Source organism: Trichoderma harzianum, assembly GCF_003025095.1.
Source record: "Trichoderma harzianum CBS 226.95 unplaced genomic scaffold M431scaffold_7, whole genome shotgun sequence".
In the NCBI taxonomy this organism is placed as follows: Eukaryota; Fungi; Ascomycota; class Sordariomycetes; order Hypocreales; family Hypocreaceae; genus Trichoderma; species Trichoderma harzianum.
In genome coordinates, this window is record NW_020209255.1 from 843,294 (window position 1) to 870,892 (window position 27,599).

A 27,599-nucleotide genomic window follows, 5' to 3' on the forward strand; every position below is an offset into this window, starting at 1 on the left:
TCGAACTACTTTACCCCGACTCTTTGATCATGACAAGGTTCCATGTGAATTTGAAAGTTGTCCTCTACATGTCCTGATAAGGTCTGGAAGGTTCTTAAGTCTCAACTGAAACTCAGCTGCCCAGCTGTGGGTAAGCGCCTACAACCAACACCAAACAAAGAATGAAACAACGTGCTTCGTATTGGGCATTTCTCTTTGTTGGATGCATTGCCTGCTTCCATTTTATTCTATTTCGCCCTGTCTTTGTGTTCATATTCATCCATAATTGCTGCACCCAAATTCCAGCCGTCCTGCCTCCATTCCCACAGCGGCGACGTGCGACTTTAGGCTTCAAAGCTCCAGGCAGCCTGACCACCGCTCGCTTGCCCGCCCCCTCCACTGAGAAGCCCTGGTGTGCCACTGAAAGACGCTGCTAGCCGCCTCCGTAATCTCGTTGACTCTCCTACCTCCATGTACCGAATAATTCCCATAGTCCTTCTCCCAAATCAGGTCCCCACCAAAAACGCAATCTGCTCCCATCACCATCACCAATTTCCACCTCCTCTCCAACCGACCGCCTTTCAAATCCTCTCTCCCTCTCGAATCGTCCCGAATATCGATACTCGTCCGCGCGAAAATCAACCTCTCAACATCTCTCGCTCAGTCCTCGTGATCCAGCGTCTTCTTTTTTCCCGCCCGACCACCCAAACCTTCCCCGCGCACGCACCGCACACGCACACGCACAACGCACGGCTGAAGCTACACTCATAATTGACCCTTTTCCCTCTTCTCCTCTCGTCTTTCGTCCCTTCTAGTGCTACTATCCGCCAAGTCTTTTTTTCTTGTTCCTCTTTTTGCGGGAAAGTCTTTTACTCTCTTCGTTCAATCTCTTCTTCGGTCTTGCCTTTGGGTTGGCTGGCCCCAGCTGCTTGTCAAGCTCCGTGGTCGGCTCTCCCTCCTCGAAATTGCAACGCGTCCTTTATGGTCACTGCCTACACCTAACAACTATAAAAGCTCCCTTGGCCATCAAGCATCTGCTCGTGTGCGGCATCTACAACTTGCGACCCTTTGCAGAGCTCGTCCATTGACGCACGTTACATCACCCCACCAAATCGAACTACTACTACTCAATAACCCTCGTCGACGCTTAGGCTCTAATCTCCCCCCTTCCGGCTCTCGGCCAATTATCTAAAGGGTTCAACCATTTTGTCCAGTGATTTAGTCGAGATATTCGCCGGATGAGCGTCGCGCATTCGCCGCCTTGCTATGGCCATTCGATACACTGCAGAGCATCTGCTCTTCTTGAGGGAGTCGCCGCTATGCATCAAACCTGAGAAACTGCCTCCCGCAGAGGAATGGATGGGGTGAGCACAATTCGAGGCTCGCTGAATGGCTTCAGTGGTTGCTTTGTACTGGTATTAACATAATGCAGGGCACCCCCAGACCAGACTCGAGCGCAGAACAAACCGGTCAACGATCGACCTCGGTCCCTGGACAATCCGCTTCTTGACCAGACAAACCGCCGCCCAGGCATCAACCACACCTCGCGGACCAGTACAAGTTGGTTCCATCTTATAATACTCGTGCTGTGGATAGCTATCTGTTGCTAACAATGTAACTCTTCAAGATCCCGATGACATTGTCTTTGCTCCTCCTCGGATGGCATTTGCTTCATCTGGCCGAGGTGGCAAGACGCTTGATGGTGAAAAACCGACCAAAGACGCCGACCCCGCAGGTCGGTTCGCCTTGCGCAATCGAAACAGCGAAGCCGACGGCGACCGTCTGCGCGCACCCAATGCTGTTCGTCGCCGCGGAGAAAACGACCTAGATAACGATGGCTGGAGCACAGTCAAGCCCCGCAAAAGCTTTGGTGCTGAGGGTGCCGAGCGTTTCCACGGCCGCATGGGTGGAAACTTTCGAGATGAGAAGAAGCCCCTGCGAGAGAACGATCGCGATGCCACTCGCGACCGCCCAACAAGGCCCTTTGATACCTTTGTTCGAGACAACAAGGAAGCTGAAAATGACACTCGAGCACGCAACGGCGCTGGGAGGAGCAAAGTGGACTCTTGGCACAAGGCAGAGTCAATGCCGACAGAGTCCCCTGCGGCCGAGCGAAAAGAACGAGACCGAACCAAGAGTTGGAGAGACCGAGATACTACTGAAACTGCGGATGACCGTACCAATGGCAGGGCACCCGACAGGCGATGGGCTCGCGACCGCGAACAGCGTGTTGAGCGTGAGCCCGAATGGTTCGACGAGCCTGCCGAGGCACTCCGCGAGGCACACACCCAGCAAGACTTCCAGAAGTGGATGGAGCAGATGAAGAAAGGCAAAGGAGGCGGTGATGCTCCAGAGCGCCCAGCTGCAGCAGCAGCGGCTCCTGAACCTGCTGTTGAGACTGAGAGGTTTCAACCTCACCAGCCTACTGCTATCGAAGTTGCCCCTGACAAATTCTTCCTTGCCTTTGGCGGTATGCAAGCACAGGGACCTCTAGAGCCCAACTCCCCACCCAGCGAAGTAAACGATGCAGCTGCCAGGCCCAAGACCGTGGGCAAGTCATCAAGGTTCACGTCCTTCTTCCACCAACCCCAAGAAGAACCACGAGGCAGAGTAGAACTGTCGACGAGCGTGCCGCCTGCACCTTCTCAGTTCCCCCCGGGACTAGGACCGCTCGCAGGAATGGCTCCTCCTCCTCAAGAAGAAGAGAAACAGGCTTTCCAGCAGCTACTGCTGAAGCTTCAGAAGCAGAGCATGAGTGCCACCCCTCCGGCTCACTCACCATTTGCTGCCCCACCACCTCAAGGAAATCTTCCAGACATGTCGAAAAAGAGCAACCTCGCATCCCCAGAGCCATTCCAACAATACGGTGGCGATAGAATCAACGGCGGCATTGGCCGCCCGCCGCCACCGCAACATGTTCAAGAAATCCTTGCACCTCGACCACAGCAACAGTCTGCTCGGCCAGACCAACTTCTCCAAGATCTCGCGGGGCACCACCAGCGTATCTCTAGCCAGGGCTCAGGAATCCCTGACCAGGCTCGCAACAACAACAATACCGAGTTTTTGATGAATCTCATGCGAATGGGGCCCAGTGCTCCGCTAAGCATGCCCCAGCCCCAGCAGCAGAAGCAAATGCCGATGCAAGAGTCGGACTTCTCGCCAAGAGAGAATCGGGGAGTGCAGCAACGCCAGATGCGCCCCCAGCCGCCTCCTGGCTTTCCCATGGAAGAGTCTTTCCACAACGCCGAACGCGATTCCCGTCTCGGCCAGCCCACTCAGATTTTGCAACGACCTCCTCCCCCTCCTGGGCTGGATCAGATGCCACCCAGCTGGATGACCAGCGGAGGACAGATACCGCCACCACAGCAGCGAGGCCCCATGATGCCTCCTCCTGGATTGCCCGGTGGCTTAAACCGCAACGTTCCCATGCCTCACATGTTTCCCCCCAACTTCCCTCCTGGTGGCATGCCGCCCCCAGATGCAATGGCTGGCATGCCTCCACGCAACATGCCTCCTCCTCCTCCTCCTGGCTTCTTCAACGGACCGCCTCATGGGTTCATGCCTCCTGGACTCGGTGGATTCAATGGACCCCCCGGACCACCAGAGCCTTTTGGTGGATCTCCTTTTGAGGCCCGTGGCATGCCTCCAGGTGCCGCTGGTCGGGGTGCTGCCTTTGGCCGGCCATAGGTTGCCGCATGATCACGATAGTGAACTCTGCTTCTAATGGCAACTCTCAACTATCAAAAGCAGAACGGCATTCCGTGTTATAATTTGTGCAGTCAAAAAACAAACTACATTTTTATTATTATTACTAGTATGACTTTTTCTTGGAGCTATGAAGGCCGAGTTTACAGGACCCAAGGGGTTATGGGTTCTAAGGACCGCTCTTTGCTTGCAATGTCATATGATTTTGTCCTGGGAAATGCTTACGGGGGAAGTAGTCTCGGTGACGAGGAGAGGCTCACAAGTGCACGGATTGCCAGATATAGGGGAAAGGAGATGTAATGCGGGCGATGAGAATGAAAATATGTTGCAAAATTTGAGCCTCGTTGAACATGTGACAGTACCTGCTTGTAGATTTTTGTTCGTGTAGCAGACGCACACAATGTGGTGGTGGTACTGCTGATATCGACTCGAAGATACCCTGTGAAGTATTGATGAAGAGAGCATTACGATTGCAGCTACAGTTGAGACGATTAGTTTACTATTGCTGACGTTTGTGATGTTTGCCTTACTCTGTTGAATCTTTTGACTGCCCAGCTTTGAGAATGGTTACCTCAGTGATCTGTGCTTCTGAAGATGAGCAGAGTCAATCGTATGACGGAACCTTGGCGGACTTGTCCCAACCCTATCACTGCTGGAAGTTGATCATATTCACATGCCGACAAAAGCGTAATTGCAAAAGTCCATACCGTTAATCAAACAATCGAGGTTAGTTCATACCGCACGCTATTGCATGCAGCTAGAGTGCAAACGTATCGACGAATCATCAGCCACAGAACGAGTGAAACCTTATTGAATGAATGCCCAAAACCTCCTCACTACTGCCAAGCTATTTAGGTGGTACCAACACGTACGTCCGCAGTCACTCCTCTTTACTCCTCTTCTTCTTCTCTGCATCTCATAATTCTTCTATTTCAATCACAATTCGCAAAGATGAAGCTCGCGGTGTTTAGCTCCAAACCTTATGACAAACGCTACATCGAGGCGGCTCGTAGCGCTGCGGCTGCCAGAGGTGCTGCAGCTGCTGCGACTCGTCCCGCGTCGGCGGATATCGAGATTGTTTTTCATGAATTCGCTCTGGAGGAAGATACGGTTATCCTCGCAAAGGGAGCAGACGCAATCTGCGCCTTTGTCAATGACACTCTTTCGGCACCCGTGATTGAAGCCCTGGCAAAGGAGGGCGTCAAGGCGATTCTGCTGCGCTGCGCGGGCTTCAACCATGTCGACCTCGTGGCTGCCGAAAAAGCCGGCATCATGGTCGCCAACGTGCCGTCGTATTCGCCCGAGGCCGTCGCGGAGTTTGCGGTTGCGCTGATCCAGACGCTGAACCGAAAGACGCACCGCGCGTACAACCGGGCGCGGGAGGGGAACTTTGCGCTGGACGGGCTGATGGGGCGGACGCTGTTTGGGAAGACGGTCGGGTTTATCGGGACGGGGAAGATTGGGGTTGCGACGGCGAGGATCATGAAGGGGTTTGGGTGTCGGATTTTGGCGTACGATCCGTTTCCGGCGGCGGCGTTTGAGGGGGTTGGGGAGTATAAGGGTCTTGATGAGGTTCTTGCTGAGTCGGACGTTATCAGCTTGCACTGTCCTTTGATGGATAGCACGAGGAGGATTATTAACGAGGAGGCGATTGCGAAGATGAAGCCTGGTGCGATGTTGATCAATACTTCTCGAGGGGGGCTTGTTGATACGAAAGCTGTGATTAGGGCTCTCAAGGCGCAGCATTTGGGGGGTGTTGCGCTGGATGTGTATGAAGGTGAAGGATCGCTGTTCTATGATGACCATTCGGGGGAGATTATTCATGATGATGTGTTGATGCGGTTGATGACGTTTCACAATGTGATTGTGACGGGGCATCAGGCGTTTTTCACGGAGGAGGCGTTGATGGAGATTGCGGATTGTACGTTGAGGAACATTGATGAGTTTGTGGTGACGGGGACGTGTAAGAATTCGTTGACGAAGGATTTGAAGCTGGTGAAGAGGGATTCGTTGCCGGTTCGGGGCGTGTGATGGGTTTCTGGGTTGTTCATTCACAGATGTTAGGTAGAGTGTTGAAGTATTGGTAGCTTTCAAGTTTGCTTGCTCTTGGTGTTTGATGTTGATGTTGAGACTTGGCTATGAAGAGAGTTGGGAGAACCTTGGATGACGTTTTCTACCGTAGCTGGCGAATCGTTATTCTTTATATTGCTCTTGCAAACTGGGGATATAATTGGAAGCATTTTGCTTTTGTTTCGAAAATCTGTGGACCTTGTTGCTTCATTCTTACAACTGTTAGGTGTTTGTATGCTTATATATAAGTATCTTCGGTAGTTGATTTGGTCCCTTGTATGTGAAATGTCAACCAGAGTCCAAGTAGGTAATGACATAATTGGTAATAGTTTACTATGTTGATAGCTACCCCCTTAAATGATTCATAAAATGCGTATCTTTTATTGAATGCGTGGTAAACTGCTTCTGTGCTATGCGAAAGGAAGGTCCAAAAATTCATCAAATCATCTCTCGTAAAATGCCATAAATCAATCCATAGTCTCAATCACAAAAGTTACACTTCTCCATTCAGCATCTCCATTGCCGTGATTCTCTTCTCTGCCAACTGAGCCAGTCGAGCAGTCGTAACAGGTTGTCCGCTCTTCATGTTCAACAGTCGAGCGCTCTTGATTAAATTCTTGATCTCACGCCCATTCAGCCTCAACTCTGCAAGTTGATCGTAGTCTTCCTCGGCAACTTTGAATCGTGTCTCGCCGCCGGCACGCTCGATGAAGTTCTGCCAGACTTGGCGGCGGGCGGTCGTGGTGAGGTCGCTGTATGGAAGGAAGAGATCGACGCGAGACTGGAAAGCATGGTCGAGGCTCGAGGCGCGGTTGGTGGTCAAGAAGAGGATGCCCTGGTAGTATTCGAGCTTGGTCAGGAAGATGGAGACTAGCTCGTTGCGTGCGAGAGTGTCTTCCTTTCGTGCGCTTAGAAACACGTCTGCCTCGTCGAGGAGCAGCATTGCGTTCCAGAGACGACAGAGTTCAAGAGCTCGGTCTAAAGATGCTTCGACCTCATTTGGCTTGGTTCCTAGAGCGCCGGCACTCATTGCATACAGAGGAACTCGGCCCTTCTCTGCCACTGCCTCAGCCGTGTACGTCTTTCCAACGCCTGGGGGACCAAACATAAGGATAATAATGCCGCGACCCTTGTCGGTGACAAAGTCGTCAAAGTCTGAGTTTGCAAAGTTCTTGTTGTCGATAAACGACCAAGCAAGCTCTTTCTCATCACCAGGAAGGACCAAGTTCGAGAAAGCATCATCATTCCAGACGATATCCTTCATCTTCTCCACGAGGAACAAACCCCACTCCTTGGCCTTGAGATCGAAGCCGTTGACCCACGGCGTGCAAAGGAGGCACTGCTCGTCGGTAAGAGGAGTGAGATCTTCCTTGCGCTCCAACTTCGTCTCAGAACTCTTGACTGTGAGTTTGAGCTCGTCAATGGCAGCTTCTTCCTCGGAGGACGAGCTGCTGGTGCTTGCGTCGGAGCGGCGGCGGGGGCGTCGGACTTTGTAACCATCTTCGTCTTCGCTGGATTCGTCTGCCTTGGGCTTTTCTTCGGAATCGAGAGGGCGGAGGTTTGGCTTGACTACTTTGCAGCTGGCGTAGTAGGCAAAAGCATCGACAACAACCCGACCGGAAGCCTAGGGGTGTGGGATGTTAGAAGAATGCATTAAACTGAGTCATGGTGTCAGGGACTTACTGGTTCTTCTTCCTTTGCATTGCCTCTCGTAACAATCTTCCGACCTTCGTACTGCATGAAGTGATATGTCCTCAACTCCTCAAACTGACGACCGCGGGCAATCATTTTAGCCTTGATCGCATCCGGGTCGCAATCAAAGGAAATCGGCCAGGTGGGAAGCAAATGAGCTCGGCGATAGCCATCGTAGCCACCAATCTTGGTCTTCATCGTCGTATAACCGCATTTGTCACCGTTCCAATCGACATATTCCATATCAATGACCCAATATGCGGGGCAGGAGTAGCTTTCTTCAACCTTGTGGTGCTTGAGAACGCGGCAAATGGCGTCCTGCCCGTACATCTTGGTCATGACAAGCTCTCCAGGAGGAAAGATCTGCCAGAGGAAGTCAAACTGAACTTTTCCCGTGAGGCGAGTCTGCTCGAGAGAATTGACTGAAGGGCCAACAATGGGAAGTAGAAATTCGATCAGCTGCTGGCCAGCCTTGCTCAATTCAGGGTTCGAAGTGCTCTGGCAAAAGTCCTGCAGTCGCTGCCATCGATGGACGAGAGGTATGTAAGGAGAGCGGAAAGTCCAGTTCTCGCATTCCAGATCGAGGTCTTGATAGTTTTCGAGGACCTCTAGAAGGATCTTGCGCATGAAGGGACTGTTGATGGTGAAGGATTCGGTGATCCAAGAAGTGCCACAGTGAATAAAACGGTGGACAATGGGCATCTGGGTCATCTGTTTCTCCAGTGCAACCTGGTGGTCTTCTTCCGAGTCAAACTGCGACCAGTGGACGAAGCCTTGCTGGTAGAGTTTTGTGACAACAGAAGACGGCTCCTCCTTGGGGATCACCAAGGCTATGGCTGCGTCGGTAGAAGACATTGTGGATTTTGAGTGGCTTGCTTTTCTTTCTCTTTGGTAGACAGAATTTGGAGAAAAGAGTCCCCGTGGTTTTACATACATTTATTGAAGATTTAGAGAGAAAGATCAAATTGTGTTTTCGTTGGCGCAGTGAGGTCGATCTGAGAAGGCGAAGTCCCCACTAGCTTCAAGTGAATTGGAGTTGTTGATGTTGATTGCAAAACCTTTCCACCAGAGAATTCAACAAGTTTATATATCTTTCCGGTACTATAACACACTCTCAATTACACGGATAACCAACACGGATAATGATCAAGAATAGTGGAGAGTACGGCAGTTCAGCTTGCCACAAACCGAGCCGGGCCATGGCATTCCTAGGCTTGCTAGGCAGCCATCGCGATTCTGGCCAGTCAGACAACACCAAAGCTTTGAAACATATCTCTATACGTGTATTTCGGCCATTTATACCGTGATCTATTCGTATTATCGCGAGTTTGACTTGATATATTACTGTCTTGGTGGTACTGAAGCCTAAACTCAGCTGTGTTGACGGATCGTGCGAACAAATCAGAGTTCAAGAAACGGATCCCTTGAGTCGGCGTTGACTCGATTTGGCAGTTACAATATAGTCCAGGTATAGTTACTGGTAAAGGTAACCACACTTGTTGCCTTGAGCGCATCAGGATACTATTCGATATAATAGTTATAGGGCGTAACAGGAAACACATGCTGCATCGCTAGTTACATACAGCTAACATGAAAGGAATTGATGCTACTGCCGCAGCCAAACGGGTACCAGCTGCAAAGGCGGCATCAAATTAACACCCACACGCGGTTACTACGTGTCTTGATTTATCTGGTGAATCACGCATATGTTGAGCCAATCGAAAGTGCATGCTGCAGTTCAGTCGCGATGGCTTTACGGGTGATTGGCTGCTCGATTCTCAGTCACGTCACTCACCGAGAGGCCCCGTGTCGTGATGAATTGCCCGATAGGCAGGGAACCGGCATTCAAAGAAGCTGGATCCATGTCTCGGCATGAGTCTCTAAGAGAAAACTATCCTCCGCGGAAAATGGACATCAAGGTTGATGCTCCGCGGTTGTAAGACGAGATTAGGCAGCCGCCCGAGCTTGAAGCTATTCAAATTCCCAACCACCTCATATACAAACGTTTAACTTGAAGATCGTTATTTCCGTCGGAACTTCTCTGTATTGTCATTCACAGATCGGCACTTGATGGCATATGCAAGAATAAGCTCTCCATGTCTTGGATTCCGACTCCATCTAAAGTGCCCAATAAACGTTTATCTCGACCGTGTCAACCACATTCACCCACCCGCGATGCATCGCCCTTCCCCACACCGTAACCACGTCGCCCATTTTGAGACTTCGCACAAATTTGCCGTCTCCATCCAATTGCCCTTTGCCCTCCTCCATCGCTTGCTGCGCTTCTTTCGAGCCTGGAACGACGACGTCCCAGCAAGTCCAAGTCACCTCGTAAGTTGTCCATTCCCTAGAGGCCACTTTATTGCGCAGGATTTCCCGTGGACCTTTCCAAGGTGAATGGGCATAGTGATACCCAGGAACGCCATTATGGCTTACTGAGTTTTTCGGTTTGGGCTCGACTACTCTTAGCTTGCATATTGGTAGTTTCTTTATATCTGGACATCGTTCACCTGTTTGAAGAGACATTAGCACATCCAAATGACGCCTCGTTCCCATTGCTCTTGAGAAATTGAACTTACACTCATGGCTAGCGTCGAATTTCTCGAGACCAACTTCGAACCAAGTTTTGGCATCGATAAATGGGCCTGTCCTCTCGTCTGTGGTCCATCCTTGGTCGTGGCTGCGGATGCGAAAGACAATTTTCCGCACAGGATTCCTATGTATAGAAGTGTTTCTAATTAGTTGTTGGAAAGAATTTCGATCGTATTCTTCTTTAACAGGCCATGCAGCAATTCCTTCGGTCTGATAGGTGCCGTCTTCATCTCTAATCACGTCGTGTGTGAGCCCGATAGGAAAGGATCTCAGCTGTAAAAGCGTAACCTCATGAGTTTAAGGACCTTTGATGACCTCATTAATGAGACTCACCAGGAATGTGGATCCTTGGAAATCGAATTCACCATCGCCAACTTGTTCTGCATGAATGGAAAAGCTCGGCTGAGCTTTGGCAGATGATCGAGCCCAATATTCCGCGTAGTCCAAGATGGTTCCGACAAGCTCTGGAAGAAGCACAGTTTGGGACAGCATGACGCGTACGACCAGGACGTCGCTGAGTGTCGGTTCAAAAGGCATTGCATTACTCTTCCAATGCGGCGTCAGTCAATTTTTTAATTTTTTATTTAAATCACAAACGATCTTGTCTTGCTGAGTCGTGAGGCGAAATATCGAGGTTGGAGAGTTGGGCTAAGCTTGCACTGATGTCATTTAATTTATTTCTAGTCTTGTTTCAGCATCATGTCAATCACATGCAACAAATCAGAGCCAAGCACAACACATGTACAAGACAAGTACCTATGCATGGAACACAACAGAATCAGGACTCAAGGAAGGTGTCATAAACTACTTTATTATTACATATATGTACGTGAATAATATGATCGAATGAATGTGTCTAGGTATGTATGTTTGCACGCTACTCTTCATATACTTGTCCATGTAAACTGGTGAAATTCCCGTGGTCTCTACGACCTATTAATAGCATGGTCGAACTGGAGGACAGCATCGGCAAAGTACCACGTAGAAGGCACCGTCGAAGTAATAGGGAGCCCAACCTTCAGCTGGCAGCTGTTCAACTGGTTTATAGTCGATACGCTGTTTGTCACAGGAGTGTTGATAATGCCCGTGCTTGTAAAGTACGCACCGGGACCTGATGTCGCCTGGTTGAAGCTAGGGACATCAAGCGATGTCGAACCACAGACAATCGAGGCCGTGACTTTGCTCTTCCAGCTCCTGTCGGTAGAGGTGGTTGCGATCATGAAAGAAAGTTGATATGCGGACTTCACCTGCAGTTTGAAGGGAGCGCTAACAACGATGAGTGGTGCAGTATTGCGGATGTTGGTGGCATGGAAAGCGTTCAATTCGCCGTTGGGGCTGTTTGCATTGCTCACGCCGATGCTTGTCCAAGCGCCGGAGGAGCTCGACGAGGTGACCCATGGGCTCAGACCGGCCGAGAAATCACCGTTGGGGATGAGGTTGACTGGCGTGGGGGTCACGGTGACGGTTGCGGTCGTGGTAGTAGTGGCCGTGACAGTGGTTGTGACAGTAGCTGTGACAGTGGCCGTCACGGTGGCCGTCACGACGCTCGTAACAGTAGCTGTAACTGTGTTTGTGACAGTCGCAGTGACGGTGTTTGTAACGGTGTTGGTGATGGTGTTTGTCAGGGTGTTTGTAACAGCATCTGTGATGATGTCTGTGACAATGGTTGTGGCAGTTGCAACACCGCTATCAAGTTCTGTCGCCACAGTTTGCCATGCCGGTGCTGTAACGCCAGGTGTAATAACCGAGGTCGAAGTCTATCTCAGTCAGCATCATCTCCAATGAACAAGATGGGAGTATTGGGGAAAAGATGGTCATACCACTGTGACAGTCGCAGCAGGAACTGTCTGAGAGACTGTGACCGTCTTGGGCGTCACATTGATACAATCACAAGCGGCAGTGATGCGCTCAGGAGAGTAGACGAAGCACTTGGTGGCCATACACTTGGGCTGCCCAGGCTTTCCACGCTTGAATGGAGCATGGGTAATGACAGGCGGCGGCGGCGCCTGCTGCTGACCACTAGTGACAGTTGCTGTTGCTGTCACGGTCTGAGTTGTAGTCTGAGTTGCAGTCTGGGTGGCAGTCTGGGTTGCAGTTTGAGTTGCAGTCTGAGTGTCTGTCTCAGTGGCAGTCTGGGTTTCTGTCTCGGTAACAGTGACAACGTCTGTCTCAATTGCAGTCGCAATTGCAGTAACGATAGCAGTCTGGATGGAAGTCTCAAAGTCCGTTTCGATATCTGTTTCTGTGGAAATTGGAAACGTGGCCGTATAAACGGTTGTTGTAGAGCTGAGGAAGTCGGTCGTGGCAGCGGCAGTGCTGGTGACCCACAGAGTTGATGTTCTATCTACAACGTTAATGCCCTGATTCTTACACGATTCTTATATCAGGTATGTCAAACAAAGACTTACACCGTAGGCTCTGCTACTGTGACTGTTTGCGTAGCCGGAGCGAGAGCAGAGCAATACGCAGAAGCCGAGTGAGAGTATTCTCTGCTAACGAAACACTTGTACAGACTGTCATCTCTGCAGGCGTTGCGCTCGATGAGCTCCACTGGAGTTGCGGCCACACCGGCAACGAGGCCAAGCGCGCCAACAATGAATTTGTTCATCATGTTAACTTTCGAAATAGAAGAAGAGAACTCAAAAGAATGTCAAGGCCCCGATGAATGAGGGATCACTCATGCCTTGGGGAGAAGAGTTTGTATCGGCACGCCATTTACAGCTTATAAAGGGAATCGCCTCACGATGGAAAACACTAGTTTCTTCATCTCCTGAAGTCAGCCAGAGCCCCATAGCTCTATTGAATATGGGTTGATGGGTAGCTGGCTTGCTGTTACCCGCTAGCAACGATTTGATCGAATCTTCAAGAGAAAGACCCCTGTAAACTGTTGGACGGGATCCATTTTGCTGTCAATGTCCCTGAATAGTGCCACAAACTATTTAAACTAGCGGGCACTAGTTTTCTTCAGCTCGTCTGTGTTCCTGGCTCTGTCAGGGCTCACGATGGAAATAGTCTTTTAGGCCAATGGATCTTGATCTATTTGCGCCAAAGTGGAGAGGTAATCTCGGAAAAGCCACTGGCGCTTGGACATCGTAAGACCAGACCAACAGTTTGGAAACATCGAGACACAGCGTTGTTGCCGGACATAGGAGAAGACTGAATATGTACGAGTAATGCTTATTGTGTGTTCTACCAAGATTGAAGAGTAGCTCGTCCTGTCATCGCAAACGTGATTCTTTAACGCAATCAACCGGATGCATATGTATATGCTTAAACAATTTCATGAGTCATGCGTCTGGCAAGCTGTTGTATTTATATGCCTGGGACTCTTTAAACTCGTGTAGCTCCCGGCATACATGTATACATGCAGCCATTACAAGAGCAGTCATCCAGTTAAGACTGGTGGGAGGGACCTCTTGTAGAGAAGCTCTTCCAAACTCACTTCACGATATTTCGACCTCACCTGGGGGTCTGCGTGTTGATATTGCAAATGTGGGACTACAGTGCCGTTATGCGATCCAACAGCAGTAATCCCGGTCCCCATGTACGTGGTATTAGGTCATGATAGAGTCTATTCTTCTATATGGTCACTCCCTAAGCCCACCTAGATATTGGAGCAAATACATAATGGAATACCACAATAAGGCTTACTGGATTGTCGAGCCGTCAGGCTGACCTTCCAGTTTATCTACCGTACTATCTATTATCCGATAATACAGCGTAACTACCAATAATAAAAAGGGGCTCATCTTTAGCAGGCGTTCACGATGTGTCTTCCAATCAAACTTCTACCCTAAATGTTTATACACGGACTTGGACGGTGTATAGGCTGATGCAGTGACCAGACTCTCGTTGCAGCAGCCGGTGCATATTCACAAAGTTTTAAAACCTTTAAAGGTCTTCAAACACTAGTTGTAGAGAATACATTCACAGAAGACTACTTTTAGCGTCGTCTGATCTGAACAGCTCATCTTCTCGGCGATTTAGCTCTCTCACAGGCCTCATGTTTCCTGAACAGTAGTAGAAGAAGTTTCTCCCAAACTCGTTTATCTTTGCCAAAATATACTAAATTGAGGAGAATATTTAGGTTACTTGGTAGCATTAACCTTACTCCATTCAATCTACTTCAACTGCAACTGGCATAATGCCAATTTTTGTGCCAAGCAGAAGACCGGTAATGAGCCTTACCTACATAGATTGGCATGTTGCGTCACCTTCACATAGAAATCCGATAGTTAAGGCTGTTTTCAACATAATACGCTATGTTGATGATCCGTACCAGACACTAGAAGCTAACATTGAACATATGTTGTACGAAGCTCCCGGAGATACTGCAACTCGCGAGTAACTACAGGGGCCTGCCCCTCCCCCCCCCCTTCGAGACAGCCACAGAGCAACTCCTATACTATTATAGTCTCTCTAACTAATGCATCAATTGCATATCACTGCATCCTAAGTGAAAGTCTTAATCTTTCCTTCGCCTCGAGTGGCGATCTCTGTAGATTGCACAATTGTAAAATTGCCGTCGTCTCCCTTGCGTATATCTGCAATCATAACAACAGAGCCGGTTTGCTTTTCTCCAGTCTTCTTATCATTATACATAAGTTCCCCTTCATAAGCAATGGAGCCACCCCCTCCAGGAGCTTCCCACACTTTAAGCTGCTTTTGGCTGATGAGGGTCAGGTCATGGGCAGCACGAGTGCCCGTGATATACTCAAAGTATACTTGGCGGGGGACGTGATCATGATTAATTCTGATATAGCGTTCCAGTCAGCAACTACGGAACAATTACATATATGCAGCACCAGGTAAGACGGGCAGTACAACTTACTTGATGGTCACGTCCTTTGCCATACGGCTCTCAAACGTGTTAATTGCAAGCTCATCATCTAGCTGAAACAGAAGGTTGTGCCAATATTCTGATAGCCATTCAAACAATAGACTATTTTCGCTTTTATGAGAAGTCGCCATAGTTGATTCGTTGTGATTATTGTTAGTGAGAAACTCAGGAAAGGGAGGGGGAAAGTGTGATATAAGTACTGGATAGAATACTTAGGCATGGAGACATCACCGCTAAAGGCAAGAGTTGTATTTCCAAAAAAGGCAATACATATTACCAAGCACACATATCTGACACCCTTTTGTTTATTCTATCCACTATAAGCTGACAATGGTCTTATGCACAATACCCAAGCGAAGTTTATTTAACGCGCCTCTAAGAATGTCTGGTTCAATACTAGCCCGCAACTAGAAAAAGTAAACAGCACCAAAATTCTCAACGAAGATCAGCTGGAAACTATCCCCAGATTCGCCTATTGTGGGTAAGTATATAATGGAGAAGGATTTCCAGCCATAGTCTATATAAGACTATTTGTAGTCTCAGACAGCTAGGGAAGACTTAGTATGAGGAGTTGTAATACCGCATAAATAACCATCCTCAATAAGTCTCACAGATGGTATGCTTTCCATTTTCTTCTTAACTCTTTACCTTACATCAGTTTCTCCAAGTATAATACGAACTAGCGCAAACCTGATCTCACGATTCTCAACAATACAGCAACCAGAACAACAAGGTTTTTTTTCAACTATAGCGAATCCGACATAATGGCATACTGTGTGTGTCTGATGAACATTTGAAGCACTGCTTACAAGATGAGAACGGCTGCACATTATTGTACTGTGGACTTTTTCCACCTACCTGAGATATCGCACAGTCTAGAAGCATTGGACCTAGCGTATATACCTGCGATTTATATCAGCCACGTGCCATTTCAAGCAGCACATACAAGTTTTTCATGGTCCTTTTGTTATCAATTTGGTGGGAACTATCGTTAACCCATTCCATAGAGGCCTCCGTGATCACATAAAAAGAACTTGGTTATGTGTCCAACCCCAGATAACACTCTACTGCTAATAGAGACACATGTCACTTCGGCTTTGCCTAATTTGAGCTTAGAATGGAAATGCTGGTTCAAAATATTTCTCGACTCATCCAACATAGGAATTCCGTGCTGAGCTAATGCTGGACTAGCCTGCGGGGTTCTCTCAAATCCTCTGCTGATAGAGAGCGTAACGCGCGTTCAAAGGTTGAGAACAGATTGCAATATCGCCGCCACCACATATATGGCAGCATCTTCCCCGAAGTATATATACAGCAATATTTATACCAGATTTTATCTGCGACTGCACCTCTCTCTCAGGTATTATTCATCTCGTTAAAATGGCTACTTATACTCTTGCTCCAGTTAGCCTCAGCGACAGCGAAGATTTGAGTCGAAACAATATATCAGCCTTTTGGCAAAATCCTAATTGGGTCTTAGCATGGAAACACAGTACGCTGGAAAAGCAGATTGATATAACCACCAAACGCTACCCGCGTAGACTGATAAGTGATCACGCAACTGCCCGACATCAGAAGGCCATTGATCCTCAAACCGGACGGCTCGTGGGATATGCTCGCTGGGTCCTGCCTGATTCATATGCTACTACTGTAGACGGTGAGCCAACTTGGCCTGAGGCTTTGGGCCCAGTAGTATCGCCAGAGGAAGCAGAAGAGATCAAACGGATCGCTGAGGCAACTCCGTTGAATGCGAACAACGAAACGGATCCTCTTGACAACAATGTTACAAAAATGAAGAACGAGGTTCTGGAAGGGAAGACCTTTTTTGGTGGGTAAGCAAGATAATTGGAATATGGGAGAGATACTGAATCGTTACGAATAATAGTGCTGGAATATTTGGCTGTCCATCCCGAAAACCAAGGAAAAGGAATCGCTACACTATTGGTGCAGAGCGGTATGAAGGAGGCGGAAAAGCTGGGACTTGATATTTTTGTTCTTGCGTTTCAACATGGGTGGGGAGTGTATGGCCGACTTGGATTCAGCGTTGAGCGGGAACTGATCCAAGATGATTCCATGTACGGAGGCGACGGTCACTACGGAGTTCGGTGTATGATATATAAGCAACCTCCGAAGACCGAAGTGTAATCAGATGAGCAGAAGTCGTTATAACTTTGAGTAGATAGAAGCCCTGGGTATAGTTTTATACAAGTAATAGAGAAGTGTTGAGCTATTTCACCCAAGATGTAGTAGTCCCCATCCATGATATCGAGACTATTTCTCCAACAGAGTTGTATGTCAACATTAGCATTGGCACTATTTCCTTTACTTACCTTAATGCCTACCCTAATTCTTCGATAATGAAACTGAGACGCTTATATGGAAGTGAGTACAGTAGGATTTTCAAGTCCAATAGCTGCTACGCTTAGCTCCTCGAAAGTACTATACTATTATACATGTTGAGATATGACTTAATCAAAACCTTGTCTATATACATTTTTCGACGGTTTGTTGTACTTATTCTGATTTCAATGAGAGATACCGTGCGATTCCATATGTGAGGAAGAATATTGATCCTTTCCGAAATAGACTATCCCTGTTTGATCATTATATTATACTCGACGCCTCCTATTAGCATATAAGCGCTAGAGTATTCATGACACCGCAAACTCAATGAACTTTGAGACTTCATCTAACAATTCTCCAGGAATGTTGAGTATTCCACACTAATTCTTTAAATGAAAAATTACTGGACACATATGCCGGCTCATCTAGACTCCTCATTTAGTCCAGATTGGCTCTCTTCTTTTGGCCATGGTTAACATTCCGGGCACATCCAAACGCTGCAAACAGTGTAGCGTGCGCCGAGTTAAGGTGCGCCCTTCTTCTCCAATTCCACGCAACATTCACGCAGATGTCCATTTCGATATTCACAATTTTCTAACGTGCAAAAGTGTGACCTTGGACAACCGAGTTGCACAAGATGTCTTAAAAGTGGTATTAAGTGTAGCGGCCCAACAGCAGGATCGGTGTTTGTTCACCGAGATGTGAATAATATCCACCGCGTGTCGGATAGGAAAATGCTGAGCCACGCATTCTAAAACCGGCATTTGGACATCACAACATTACCCACAGCAACTATCAAAGAATTGCATGATAGTGCTCAATCCAATAAACTGATAGCCCCAATTTCAATACCTTCTTCTCTGGGCTGCTCTATGGATCTATATCGTTCTGCTGTGGCCGATCTCTGGATTGTGACGTGCCACCCGGCTACCATTCCTATCGATTAGAATGTCGAATCGCCAATGTCGAGTAGCGCACGAGAAATTCTCCCACTCGCATTTGGAAGCAAGACTCTAGATTCTGCTCTTTTTGCCGTCGCTACAATGTTTATGGGAAAGCTAAGGAGTGATAGCAAATTGCAAGGTCTTGCCTTTGGCAGCTTATCCTCCAGCACTCAGTCGGTTTCGCTCCGAGCTGGCCCTGGGTTTTGGAGCCAAGGCAAACCAGACAAATAGAACAGTCCGTGCAATAGCAATTGCACTAACTTTACTCTTTTACGAGGTATGTGTCCTACAGTTCACGAGGTCAAAGCCTAACCTTAACCCACGCGCTGACAAGGACCTAGTGGCTGGCCAACGGTTCCAAGGGAGAGGGATATCGTTTTCATCTCAATGGGGCCCTAGATCTTATCAAGAATTCAGGCCCGGAAGCCTTGGAATCTTCCATTACGAAAGCGGCTTACACAGATCTTCGATGCGGGGCTGTAAGTTGATAGCTCGGATAACTCAGTTCAGCTATGACGGGATGCTGATACTCTTGTCGCACAGTTAGGCGAAGCATTAAAAAGTCGGAAAGCGACATTTCTTGCTTCAGACCAGTGGTTCACTATTACCAACAAATTATCGATAAAAAACCATCGGTAACTGCTATTGGACATTGTTGCTCATATACCCGGTCTCCTTGAGCGCGGCGACCAGTCAAAACTTCTTGGTCCGATAGAGATGAAGGATACCATAAATCTCGGCGCAGTAGATAAATGTTGTCACCAAAGTGCTCAATCTCTTCAAATTATCGAATATTTCGGAGATTGCGATTCAATAATCCGAAAGCTTCACTGTTGGCTACAATCGCTGGAGGAATCTGAGGGGGGCCGCGTCTGGTGGTACTCAGATGAGCCAAATCCGGATCAAAACTGCCAACAGCGTCACGCGGAAAAGTCAAAGGACGATATTTACTCTTCGACAATACATTTCTCAAACCCTTGGATTCCGGGGGTCGTCATCTAGTACTGGTCCAGCTTATTGGAACTTTCGAGCACAATCCTCGAGGTACGCCAGTTGATCAATCACAAGTCGCCCTACACACCCTGCCTCGGAGTATTGAGCGCCGACTCACCATCCTTATTCATGCGTCTGGAAACTGTGAATGAATTCGCGATACACCTTTGCCAGACCGTGATTCACCTTAGCTCGACACTAGAAGGCTGCACGATGTCACACATTCCCGCAGAACTAGCGGAACAGTATTTCATACGCCTACTTTCCACCGATCAGGAAAGTCTCTTACAGAAGGATGCCGAGTATTTGAAGAATAGGGAAAAGGCATATATTGGCTTACAGCTCTGCAGAAAGGGGCTGGACATATTGCGCTCTACTGTTAGAACCTGATTCACACCTCTAGAAGTTATGAATTGGATATTTCTGTATTTTATCCCTGGGCTAAAAACTTTTGAATCGACTATACACGCGCGTAAAATGCTGCATGGATGTTAACCATTTGGCGGAGGGAATACGCGGGAAGTGAATCAAGAATTTATCGTTCTTTCACACACCCTTGCTCATAATATTCCTCTCCACTGCCTAATTATTGTCATTTGGTACGAGGAACAACATTGATATGAGAGCGCGTGTTCTTAGTCCACAAGGGAGTATTTAACTTAGCCATCAAGAGTGTAATATAGGAGAATTTTTATTTGCAAATGCTAGGGCTATCTACACTTAAAGAACTGCACCTGTGTCTTGTCACAACATCTGGCTCCACATCTAGTCCGAAGACAGAGGTAGCCAGTTAGCCAATTCACGACCAATCGTATGCGGGTCATCCTCTTGTACGTAATGTATCGCCTCTCCCAAATACACGACCTTTGTGTTCTTCAATCTTTGCGCAAGCTCCTCCGCTTTTGCCTCCCAGACAAGTCCTCCGGGTTTGGCCCAGAAGAGTAGTTTCGGCTTGTCACTGGCCAATAACCACTCCATGTATTTCTTCGCATAGGACCATGTATTTTCAGGTTGGCCCTCTACAGGAAGCTCGTTGGGAAGTCGATAAATTGGCTCACGCCATTCGGGCTGAAGAAAGGGTTCGCGGTATGCGTTCATTTCCTCATCGGTCAATGGTCGCACCACGCCACCGGGAAGATTATGCTCGATAAAGACGTTCTGATCGATTAAGAGGCTTCTACCGACTTGAGTATCTGGATCTCGAAACTTCTTCCAATTTTCCACCATAACAGGCGGTAAGTCGCTCCAATTCGCTATAGGGTGGATAAATTCCATGAAGGCAATACCGGCAAGGCGGTGCTCATTTCTACGGGCCCAATTGAACCCGAGGGCTGATCCCCAGTCGTGAATGACGAGATTTATTGCTTGGGTTGGTAAGACTGTGTCTAAAAAGGCGTCGATGTACCGCTGATGGTCCTCGAAAAAATACGCTCCAGGGACCTTGTCGGAGTTCCCAAATCCAATCAAGTCTGGGGCAATGCAACGACCCTTTTCAGCTGCATAAGGAATGATATTTCGCCAAAGATAGGAAGACGTAGGGACACCGTGCAAGAACACGGTGACTGCTGACTTTTGATCAGAGGCTCCCACGTCAACATATGCCATTTGGGAGCCCAAAATCTGTACTTTCTTCTTCTCGAAGGGGAATTCCCCTGAAATGGCTGTTGGGACTTCGGTCATTGTGGAAAGGGAGAGAAATGCTTGCGTAGTTGCGGTTGTACTTGAATAGAGGAGGAATTGCTAAGAAGTATATGGCGTTTGGCTGATTTGGGATCGACTTATATAGTAATGGAGACATTTTGGAGGGCGTAGCTTTCAAGTTGAGATAGGATCTTACAAATCAACATGCGTGCATTATGTTTCGTGAAATATATGTTGATTTCGCAGTCATAAGTTCACGCAATCACTTAATACACAGTTCTCAGACTTGATCATCAAAGTGGTACTTCGTGGGAAGAGCGGCCCCGCAGTTTTGAAACATCGTCGCTACTTCTACTTCGAGACTAGTTATCCCGTGTGGCGAGTTGGCTCGGGTTTAGAAGTGTCTGTAGGATTGGGGCAAAGAGACATTGGCTTTAACTCCCATCAGGAAGCGTTACATAACTTCGCTGCTATTTCTGGATTTGTATTGGTTCTAGATTGGACACAACTCGTTCTAGACTTTAAGCCGAGGTATTGTCGTGTGGTCCAGTTTACAAATGCCGCTATTATGGCCCGGCGTAAGAAGCGCCACATATTGCTTCAGCAATTGTAGTCTTCTATAATTCTAATCAATCCAAAAGTGGAAGTCGCAGCGAATGGAAACTGCATAATGATATGAGTCAACTATGATGAATTTTGAGAGCATTCTATTATGAGGAGTTACATTGAAGTGATGCGGCTTGCCTAAGAGGTCATGACGCCTGTGTTGCATTTATAAGCTGTTGGTCGAGCAAAATATATAAGTTGTCGAGTTTGCACTCTTGACTGATCTAGGTTGTAAAATGAGCAACATAGATACTCATATCATTCTCTAAAGAATAACTTTTAACAACGCGAAGATGTCCATGACAGTGGAAGATTTGATGCAGTTTGTGCACCCAACAAATGAACCTTTACTTTATCTGACTGGATTACTAGGCAATGCTTTACAGTTCATACCGCTGATCAGTACGACATGTTTGTTCAAAAAAATGACATCCCTTCCGTAAGAGAAGAGGTTCCAGGAGGTGGCTCGGCGTTATGGTTTGGCTCGCCTTCAGCCAAGAGAGTGATAGCACACATGCATGGTGGTGGATTGGTCATGTATGCGTCCACTTTCCATTTTGGCTTGGCCTACGAAATGTATAAAGCTGCAATTGCAAGTGGCGACGATGTTGCGCTTGCTGTGCTTGCTTACGGTGAGTGTTCATAACATCTTCATATCTCCTTTAGCTTTCTAACTGTGTCAGATACATGCCCGAGTGCTCCCTATCCAACTCAGCTACGCCAACTGGCCGCATTCGTTACGCATCTTATGCATGGTCGGGATTCGAAAGATGTTGGTCGTTACCCATCATAATCTCGACTTTACGCTAACGTGTTCAACATCTGTAGATCGATTTGTACGGAGACAGCGCTGGTGGATTACTGATCCTCTCTCTCCTCCTTCACATCGTGCATCCGCACCCCAAAATCCCCCTACTCTCCATCCCAGCAGACCATCGCCTTGGGAGAATCTTGATGATATCTCCTACCACGCCAATGGTTACACCAGCTATGACAGCAAGTAAAAACATTGGTCGCGATTTGGTTGGCGTGGATGAGGTAGCTCAAATGTGGAACGTCATCAAAGGTAATTGTGATCCTGATTTTGAGCTCGTCAATCCATGGTTCGCTCCATTGTCAGTGCTCAATGAGGACTGGTTTGAGACTTTACCGGCTGGGACGATCACTATTGTTTCGGGCGGATTAGAGATATTCGAAGAGGACATCGCCAAACTTGCTCAAATAATCAAGGTGAGAATCAACATACCCATTCAACTACTCTATGTTACCGAGCATCAGGATTAATGAAAGACAGAATAAACATCAATGTCCAGTCGACATTCTCGTAGACCCAAATGTTGGTCACATTGCCTTTCTCAAAGAAGGTCTGATGGGCATCCCGCCATCAGAGTATACAAGCCGCGTGATGGAATGGGCCAAATTACGGGAGTAGTGTGGAATATGAAAACGCAAGTAAGATATCTTCCGGGCGTGTTAGTCACATTATAGAGGCTACTAGTTGTCAATGATAAGGCATGCAGGGACGATATCGTAATTTGCTAACTTTTTTCATTTTCCTTTTCTTTCTCGCCGTTCTATACTTGAACTCATTGATTGTGAATCTTTCATGAAATGTACCTACAACGCTGATGATCATAATTCTTGAAGCAGGCTGGGATCTTAGACGACGTTAGTTTTTAGCCACTAGCTAGATTAGATGCCCAGGTCATATATAGCGAGAGAAGACGCTACTGCGGTTCCATCGCATTTGACCTCGATTGATATCTGTATGACAGCTGCTCAGAACGTTGTTGTCTTATACTCTTAGCTTTTACTGACTGCTCCTTTATTCATGCCAATCCATGTCATCTCCTGCATCTACTAGGCTGGCAAGCTGATTCTTGGACTTCTGCTGGGATCCCATTTCCTAGATTATAGTTAATAAAAATTGAGACAACAAATACCAATTGTGACCAACCTCTTCAACGGTATCTTTGATCATGTAGCGCGTCACCTGTACATTTTTCTCCTGTCCAAGTCGAATTGCGCGCGCGATGGCCTGACTCTCCACAGCAGGGTTCCATTGCAACTCGACGATGAAGATGCGATTCGCACAAGTTATGTTCAGCCTAGAAGTTGGTTAGCATTGTATATACCACTAGTAGTGAAAGAAACCTTTAACGTACCCAAAACCGCCAGTTCCAGTTGTCATGATGAGTACTGGCTTCATTTTATCGGTCTTGAACTGCTCGAGCTTATCTTTTCTTTCCTTAAGCGAGCAGTTACCATCAATATCAAGATATTGGATATTAGCTCTGTCAAGATATTTCCGAAGAAGCTGCAGTGTTCGAGTCCAACATGAAAATATAAGACTATGCAAATTAGACTTGAACCTCTGGTAAGTAATGGATAAAATTACCTTTTGGACTCCCACAGGCCGTGTTGGACATCCTCGATCAACGCGTTCATCTTTGTTGAATAGCCCTCTTTACTGAAATCAAAGTAATCATCACCGTCTTCAGCCTTATCTTTCGGGGGGCAATTATGAACACTGTCATCGTCTATCATTGCACCGCTCTCAACCATGGCATGTCTCAGCCGGCTTATACACACGGGGCAATGTTGAGCTTGCCCTCTATCATTCAGTGTATTCGACTGTTCGATGCACTCAGAGCATAGGACATGAGCGCATTGCTCATACCTGTTATGGTTTAACTGACTAGACCCAAGGATTGGCATTGGCATTTCGCAACCAGCACACGTAATCTCGCTGTTTTCACCAACGGCCGAGATGAGGGCCTCGCGTGCATCTCGGTAGCTGCGTCGGTCCCAAGAGAAAGGCTGCTGCCAAGTTCCATGGTTGCACAAAAGACGCATTTGTAAGTTGATCTGGAAGGTTCCGAATTTGGAGTTCTGCTCAGCCTCTCCAACACGATGAAGGATCTTGCGACGCAGAATCTTCATCGTATCCTCGTATTGCTTGCGTTCCTCCACAGAGAAACTCAGTTTGCGCACCGTTTTACGCAATTGAGGCAAGTCAATTATCTCTTTTGTGCGACGCAAACAGAACGCCTGAAAGAGCAGAACAAGGCGGTCCTTGGCCAATGTCGGCGACTCGTTGTCGGGAATCTGCTCAAAAGGGACCTCTATGTACTTCCGAAAGGTAGCCGCCTTGTTAAAAGGCTCGACACGTATGAATGCGAAAAGAGTACCAATGTCGGCGAGTTTGTTTTGAATAGGTGTTCCTGTGAGACACCACCTGGAATTGGCATGTATTGCGTCGCATGCGTGGTAGAATGCTGTAGCACGACGCCGAATAATATGCGCTATCTACTATTAGAAATGCTAAAGGAACAAGAAAGGGGTGGGATGAGGCCTTACCTTCATCGAGTACGACTCTAAACCAGTCGACACAATGAAGGAGAGATGGCTTCGATTTAATTTGGAATTCAGCAGTAAGGGTACTGTATGTAGTCATAACGATGTCTGAATCTGCAATCTTCTCAATATCTTTTGGTCGATCAGAGCCGTGGTACTTGATTACTTTGACACCTTGCTCCAAATAGCTATGAAGCTGGTTAACAGTCATGAGGATAATTATTGGATCAAAGGAGCCCTACTCTACTATCTCATTCATCCAATTGTATATAAGAACTAGAAAGGTCAGCTTTTGTCATACCTTGTTGGAAAGATTTGGGAGAGTGTTAATATTATAGCAACTTACGAGCGGAGGGGACAATCACAAGTGTTGAGCGCGAGCGCTTAATCGTCTCGTCGACTTTGGCACCGTTTTCTTGTTGCTCGGCCCAGTCTCTTCCATAGTCAAGAGTCTTCATTATCAGCGTTAACATGGACAAGGTTTTGCCCATACCCATCTCATCGGCCAGAATGCCACCCCCTTTTTCGATTGGTTGTATGCCGGTCCTGATCTTGGCTCTGGTAATTTTGTGACGATATCTAGTGTTGTCAAAGTTAACTCTTGCCTTAAATCTGCACGGATGGTAGCTTACTCTGTATTCCCACCTTCCACGGGTATAGGCTCCCAGAGCCTATACGTGTCGTCGATATGACCAGACTCCCTCTCTAGCATGAAACCTAGCGCTTCTTCTTGATGGCTATAGCGGCAAGCGAATATTAGCTAAAATTCACGATAGAGGTATTGTGAGATTACCGTTTAAGCGTTTGAACCACTCTGTCTCCGCCGTCTACCGCTTCAATCTCTCTCGTGTTGATAGATTTATAGACCTCTTCTAGCATGTTTCGCAATCGTGCTTCCCTTCTCCTGCTGGAAGAGTTCTCTCTGATAGCTTGTGAAACAGGCTGCTTAGGTTGAAGTTGAACACCGTTCATCTTGAGCCGCAAGAAGTGTGGATTATCGTATATAGCCTCGCATCTCATGTTATTAGGCTTCTGCAGCCACAGCTTACCGGATGACAAATCATCACCAACTTTCATTGCAGTCGATTGTGGACCGTAAACATTGATGTTAACTTTAACAATAGCATCAGACGGCCGGTTAGCGCGTCCAATGGTATCCATTAAGCCGGATATAGACGCGACGGGCTCAAACTCGACATTAGATGACTGATTGCCTAGCAGCGACGAAAGCGTCGTGCCAACGCCGGAGCGCACTTGGCCAAAATCTTCGCCAGTATCTCTGAAACGTAGAATAACATGATTTTCGCGCTTTTCAAGTTTGAATCGCTCAAGTCCGGCGTCACTCTTGTCTAGTTTAGAGTAGATAATTTGCATGTCGCCAAGTAGTTTGACATCGACGTCATGTAGCTAATGTAGGTAGACAGCGGCTCTCACATTAGAGGCTACGTTACTCTTCTTTCAAAAATTGTGAAGACTTACCATTCCGTAGCATATGATTTCGTTGTTGGCCACTTCGTTGTTGGCCACTTCGTTGTTGGCCACTTCGTTGTTGGCTATTTCTGTGTTAAATGTTGGAATAACGTCCTCAATTCCTGGTTGGACTGCGTCGGATGCCACAGACGGCGAGTGAGAAACCTCTTGGGACGAAAGTGGCCCTAATGGAGACAAATCTGAGCCTGATGACAGCACGTCATTGCTCCAATCAGTAAGCTGGTCGTTCAAAAAGTCCAGGCCATCAAAATTCATTGACGACATAGAAGTAACGAGGTTCGGATCGACCATAATGTTGCTAAGGTACACTTCTGGTGAAGACTCCGCCTGTTGGATAATCGGGACATCACTAAAACAGTTAGTAGTGCTTGTAGGGATTACTGCTTTGTTACGTACCTCATTGGATTCATGAAACTTGGCCCATGGTATTGACTCTGTCTCATTGAATCGTGAAATCCGTCATATTCAAGAATCATTTCTTGCGCATACGGTTGCTGTGGCTCCACACTGGATGTGAAAAAAGTTTCATCATCTAACTCTCTGACTGGATCAAACCGTCGCTTCAAAGGATTGGACATTGCGGTTACTCAATTGTCTATGAAGAAGTGGTAGAGGATCTGGGAATATCTGCAAAAGGTTTGTTTCTTCCATAGTTGCTTCTAATAAGAGGAATGGTTGTCGACGTGGCCAATATGAGCATTGTTTTTCACCTGTAAGGCAATCACGAGGCGGATAGTAGAATGGCAAGGCGGACGCGTTTCATCACCGAAATGAGGCTGAAGCTGGTGCGCGCAACTTCTACTGGCGGAACGCGTTCGCAAGGCAATCTGATGTATCCCTATTCCGTGCTGCCTATTTGCTGCCGTCCACGAATCGCGTCCCTCCAATGTGGCTTAGACGCATGCTGCATAGGTGTAAGCTTCAACCATCCATGTAAATCCCAACACCATCTTTCTTGGAGCAGGCAACCGCAAGTTTTGGGCGGCAAGGCCGAATTTACCAAATTAAATTGTTACAAAAGTAGAGTAGCAGAAGTACAGAGACGGATCGACTATGCGTCTGAAATATGTATGTGTGTATAAATAAAGTAAGCGTACTGCCGATCATCGCCAGGTTCCTCACTCAAGTTCCGTAAAGTTTGGCAAGAAAATGAAACTGTTTTTATATATTTCATTACTACAGACGTGATGGAGTCAACCATACTTCCATTGAGGTCGACAACAACAGCGCCAGTCAGACAAAAGAGGCGGCGCTCTGAGTCCGACAGCAGCACCGACCAGGGTAACGAATCTCAACCTAGAAGATCTCGGCAACGTTTAGACAATCTTTCGTGTAGAATATGCGCA

The 27,599-nt window shown here is 47.4% G+C and overlaps 11 protein-coding genes across 11 annotated transcripts; 5 read left to right on the top strand and 6 right to left on the bottom strand.

Annotated features, from left to right (window-relative positions):
• Nucleotides 1–1,245: 1,245 nt before the first annotated feature.
• M431DRAFT_495788 (hypothetical protein) lies at nt 1,246–3,666 on the top strand (the record flags this gene model as incomplete). The annotated part of the gene is made up of 3 exons (XM_024917417.1): nt 1,246–1,343; nt 1,412–1,539; nt 1,607–3,666. The coding sequence occupies 3 exons, from the start codon at nt 1,246–1,248 to the stop codon at nt 3,664–3,666; spliced, it is 2,286 nt and encodes a 761-aa protein (XP_024773514.1).
• An 859-nt stretch (nt 3,667–4,525) lies between these two features.
• Nucleotides 4,526–5,975, top strand: M431DRAFT_508897 (hypothetical protein). The gene has a single exon (XM_024919190.1). It carries the CDS (start codon nt 4,636–4,638, stop codon nt 5,713–5,715), a length of 1,080 nt encoding a protein of 359 aa, XP_024773515.1. The 5' UTR covers nt 4,526–4,635; the 3' UTR covers nt 5,716–5,975.
• Nucleotides 5,976–6,247: 272 nt separating this feature from the next.
• M431DRAFT_87999 (hypothetical protein) lies at nt 6,248–8,301 on the bottom strand (the record flags this gene model as incomplete). Its single annotated transcript, XM_024923858.1, has 2 exons — nt 6,248–7,378; nt 7,438–8,301. The coding sequence occupies 2 exons, from the start codon at nt 8,299–8,301 to the stop codon at nt 6,248–6,250; spliced, it is 1,995 nt and encodes a 664-aa protein (XP_024773516.1).
• Nucleotides 8,302–9,278: 977 nt separating this feature from the next.
• Nucleotides 9,279–10,670, bottom strand: M431DRAFT_508899 (hypothetical protein). Its single transcript, XM_024919191.1, has 3 exons — nt 10,372–10,670; nt 10,026–10,311; nt 9,279–9,956 (listed from the first exon to the last, which is right to left on the bottom strand). Exons 1-3 carry the CDS (start codon nt 10,573–10,575, stop codon nt 9,565–9,567), a joined length of 882 nt encoding a protein of 293 aa, XP_024773517.1. The 5' UTR covers nt 10,576–10,670; the 3' UTR covers nt 9,279–9,564.
• A 294-nt stretch (nt 10,671–10,964) lies between these two features.
• Nucleotides 10,965–12,649, bottom strand: M431DRAFT_87480 (hypothetical protein; the record flags this gene model as incomplete). The annotated part of the gene is made up of 5 exons (XM_024923801.1): nt 10,965–11,548; nt 11,723–11,795; nt 11,859–12,047; nt 12,201–12,378; nt 12,447–12,649. The coding sequence occupies 5 exons, from the start codon at nt 12,647–12,649 to the stop codon at nt 10,965–10,967; spliced, it is 1,227 nt and encodes a 408-aa protein (XP_024773518.1).
• A 1,871-nt stretch (nt 12,650–14,520) lies between these two features.
• Nucleotides 14,521–15,009, bottom strand: M431DRAFT_49114 (hypothetical protein; the record flags this gene model as incomplete). The annotated part of the gene is made up of 2 exons (XM_024916876.1): nt 14,521–14,791; nt 14,870–15,009. Coding segments are annotated over 2 exons (411 nt in total), but the record flags the coding sequence as incomplete, so codon positions are not given.
• A 1,199-nt stretch (nt 15,010–16,208) lies between these two features.
• On the top strand, nt 16,209–17,107 carry M431DRAFT_144632 (hypothetical protein). The gene is made up of 2 exons (XM_024912680.1): nt 16,209–16,706; nt 16,764–17,107. Exons 1-2 carry the CDS (start codon nt 16,259–16,261, stop codon nt 17,021–17,023), a joined length of 708 nt encoding a protein of 235 aa, XP_024773520.1. The 5' UTR covers nt 16,209–16,258; the 3' UTR covers nt 17,024–17,107.
• A 1,452-nt stretch (nt 17,108–18,559) lies between these two features.
• On the top strand, nt 18,560–19,641 carry M431DRAFT_520774 (hypothetical protein). The gene is made up of 2 exons (XM_024920446.1): nt 18,560–18,644; nt 18,709–19,641. The coding sequence occupies exon 2, from the start codon at nt 18,883–18,885 to the stop codon at nt 19,165–19,167; it is 285 nt and encodes a 94-aa protein (XP_024773521.1). The 5' UTR covers nt 18,560–18,644; nt 18,709–18,882; the 3' UTR covers nt 19,168–19,641.
• A 282-nt stretch (nt 19,642–19,923) lies between these two features.
• M431DRAFT_6125 (hypothetical protein) lies at nt 19,924–20,838 on the bottom strand (the record flags this gene model as incomplete). Its single annotated transcript, XM_024921580.1, has 1 exon — nt 19,924–20,838. One exon carries the CDS (start codon nt 20,836–20,838, stop codon nt 19,924–19,926), a length of 915 nt encoding a protein of 304 aa, XP_024773522.1.
• Nucleotides 20,839–21,698: 860 nt separating this feature from the next.
• On the top strand, nt 21,699–22,837 carry M431DRAFT_495799 (hypothetical protein; the record flags this gene model as incomplete). Its single annotated transcript, XM_024917418.1, has 5 exons — nt 21,699–21,727; nt 21,778–22,037; nt 22,089–22,177; nt 22,234–22,635; nt 22,700–22,837. 5 exons carry the CDS (start codon nt 21,699–21,701, stop codon nt 22,835–22,837), a joined length of 918 nt encoding a protein of 305 aa, XP_024773523.1.
• A 101-nt stretch (nt 22,838–22,938) lies between these two features.
• On the bottom strand, nt 22,939–26,891 carry M431DRAFT_144633 (hypothetical protein). The gene is made up of 11 exons (XM_024912681.1): nt 26,650–26,891; nt 26,242–26,602; nt 25,556–26,169; nt 25,395–25,499; nt 25,109–25,341; nt 25,005–25,038; nt 24,766–24,950; nt 23,804–24,710; nt 23,571–23,756; nt 23,363–23,513; nt 22,939–23,311 (listed from the first exon to the last, which is right to left on the bottom strand). The coding sequence occupies exons 1-11, from the start codon at nt 26,829–26,831 to the stop codon at nt 23,231–23,233; spliced, it is 3,039 nt and encodes a 1,012-aa protein (XP_024773524.1). The 5' UTR covers nt 26,832–26,891; the 3' UTR covers nt 22,939–23,230.
• Nucleotides 26,892–27,599: the final 708 nt, after the last annotated feature.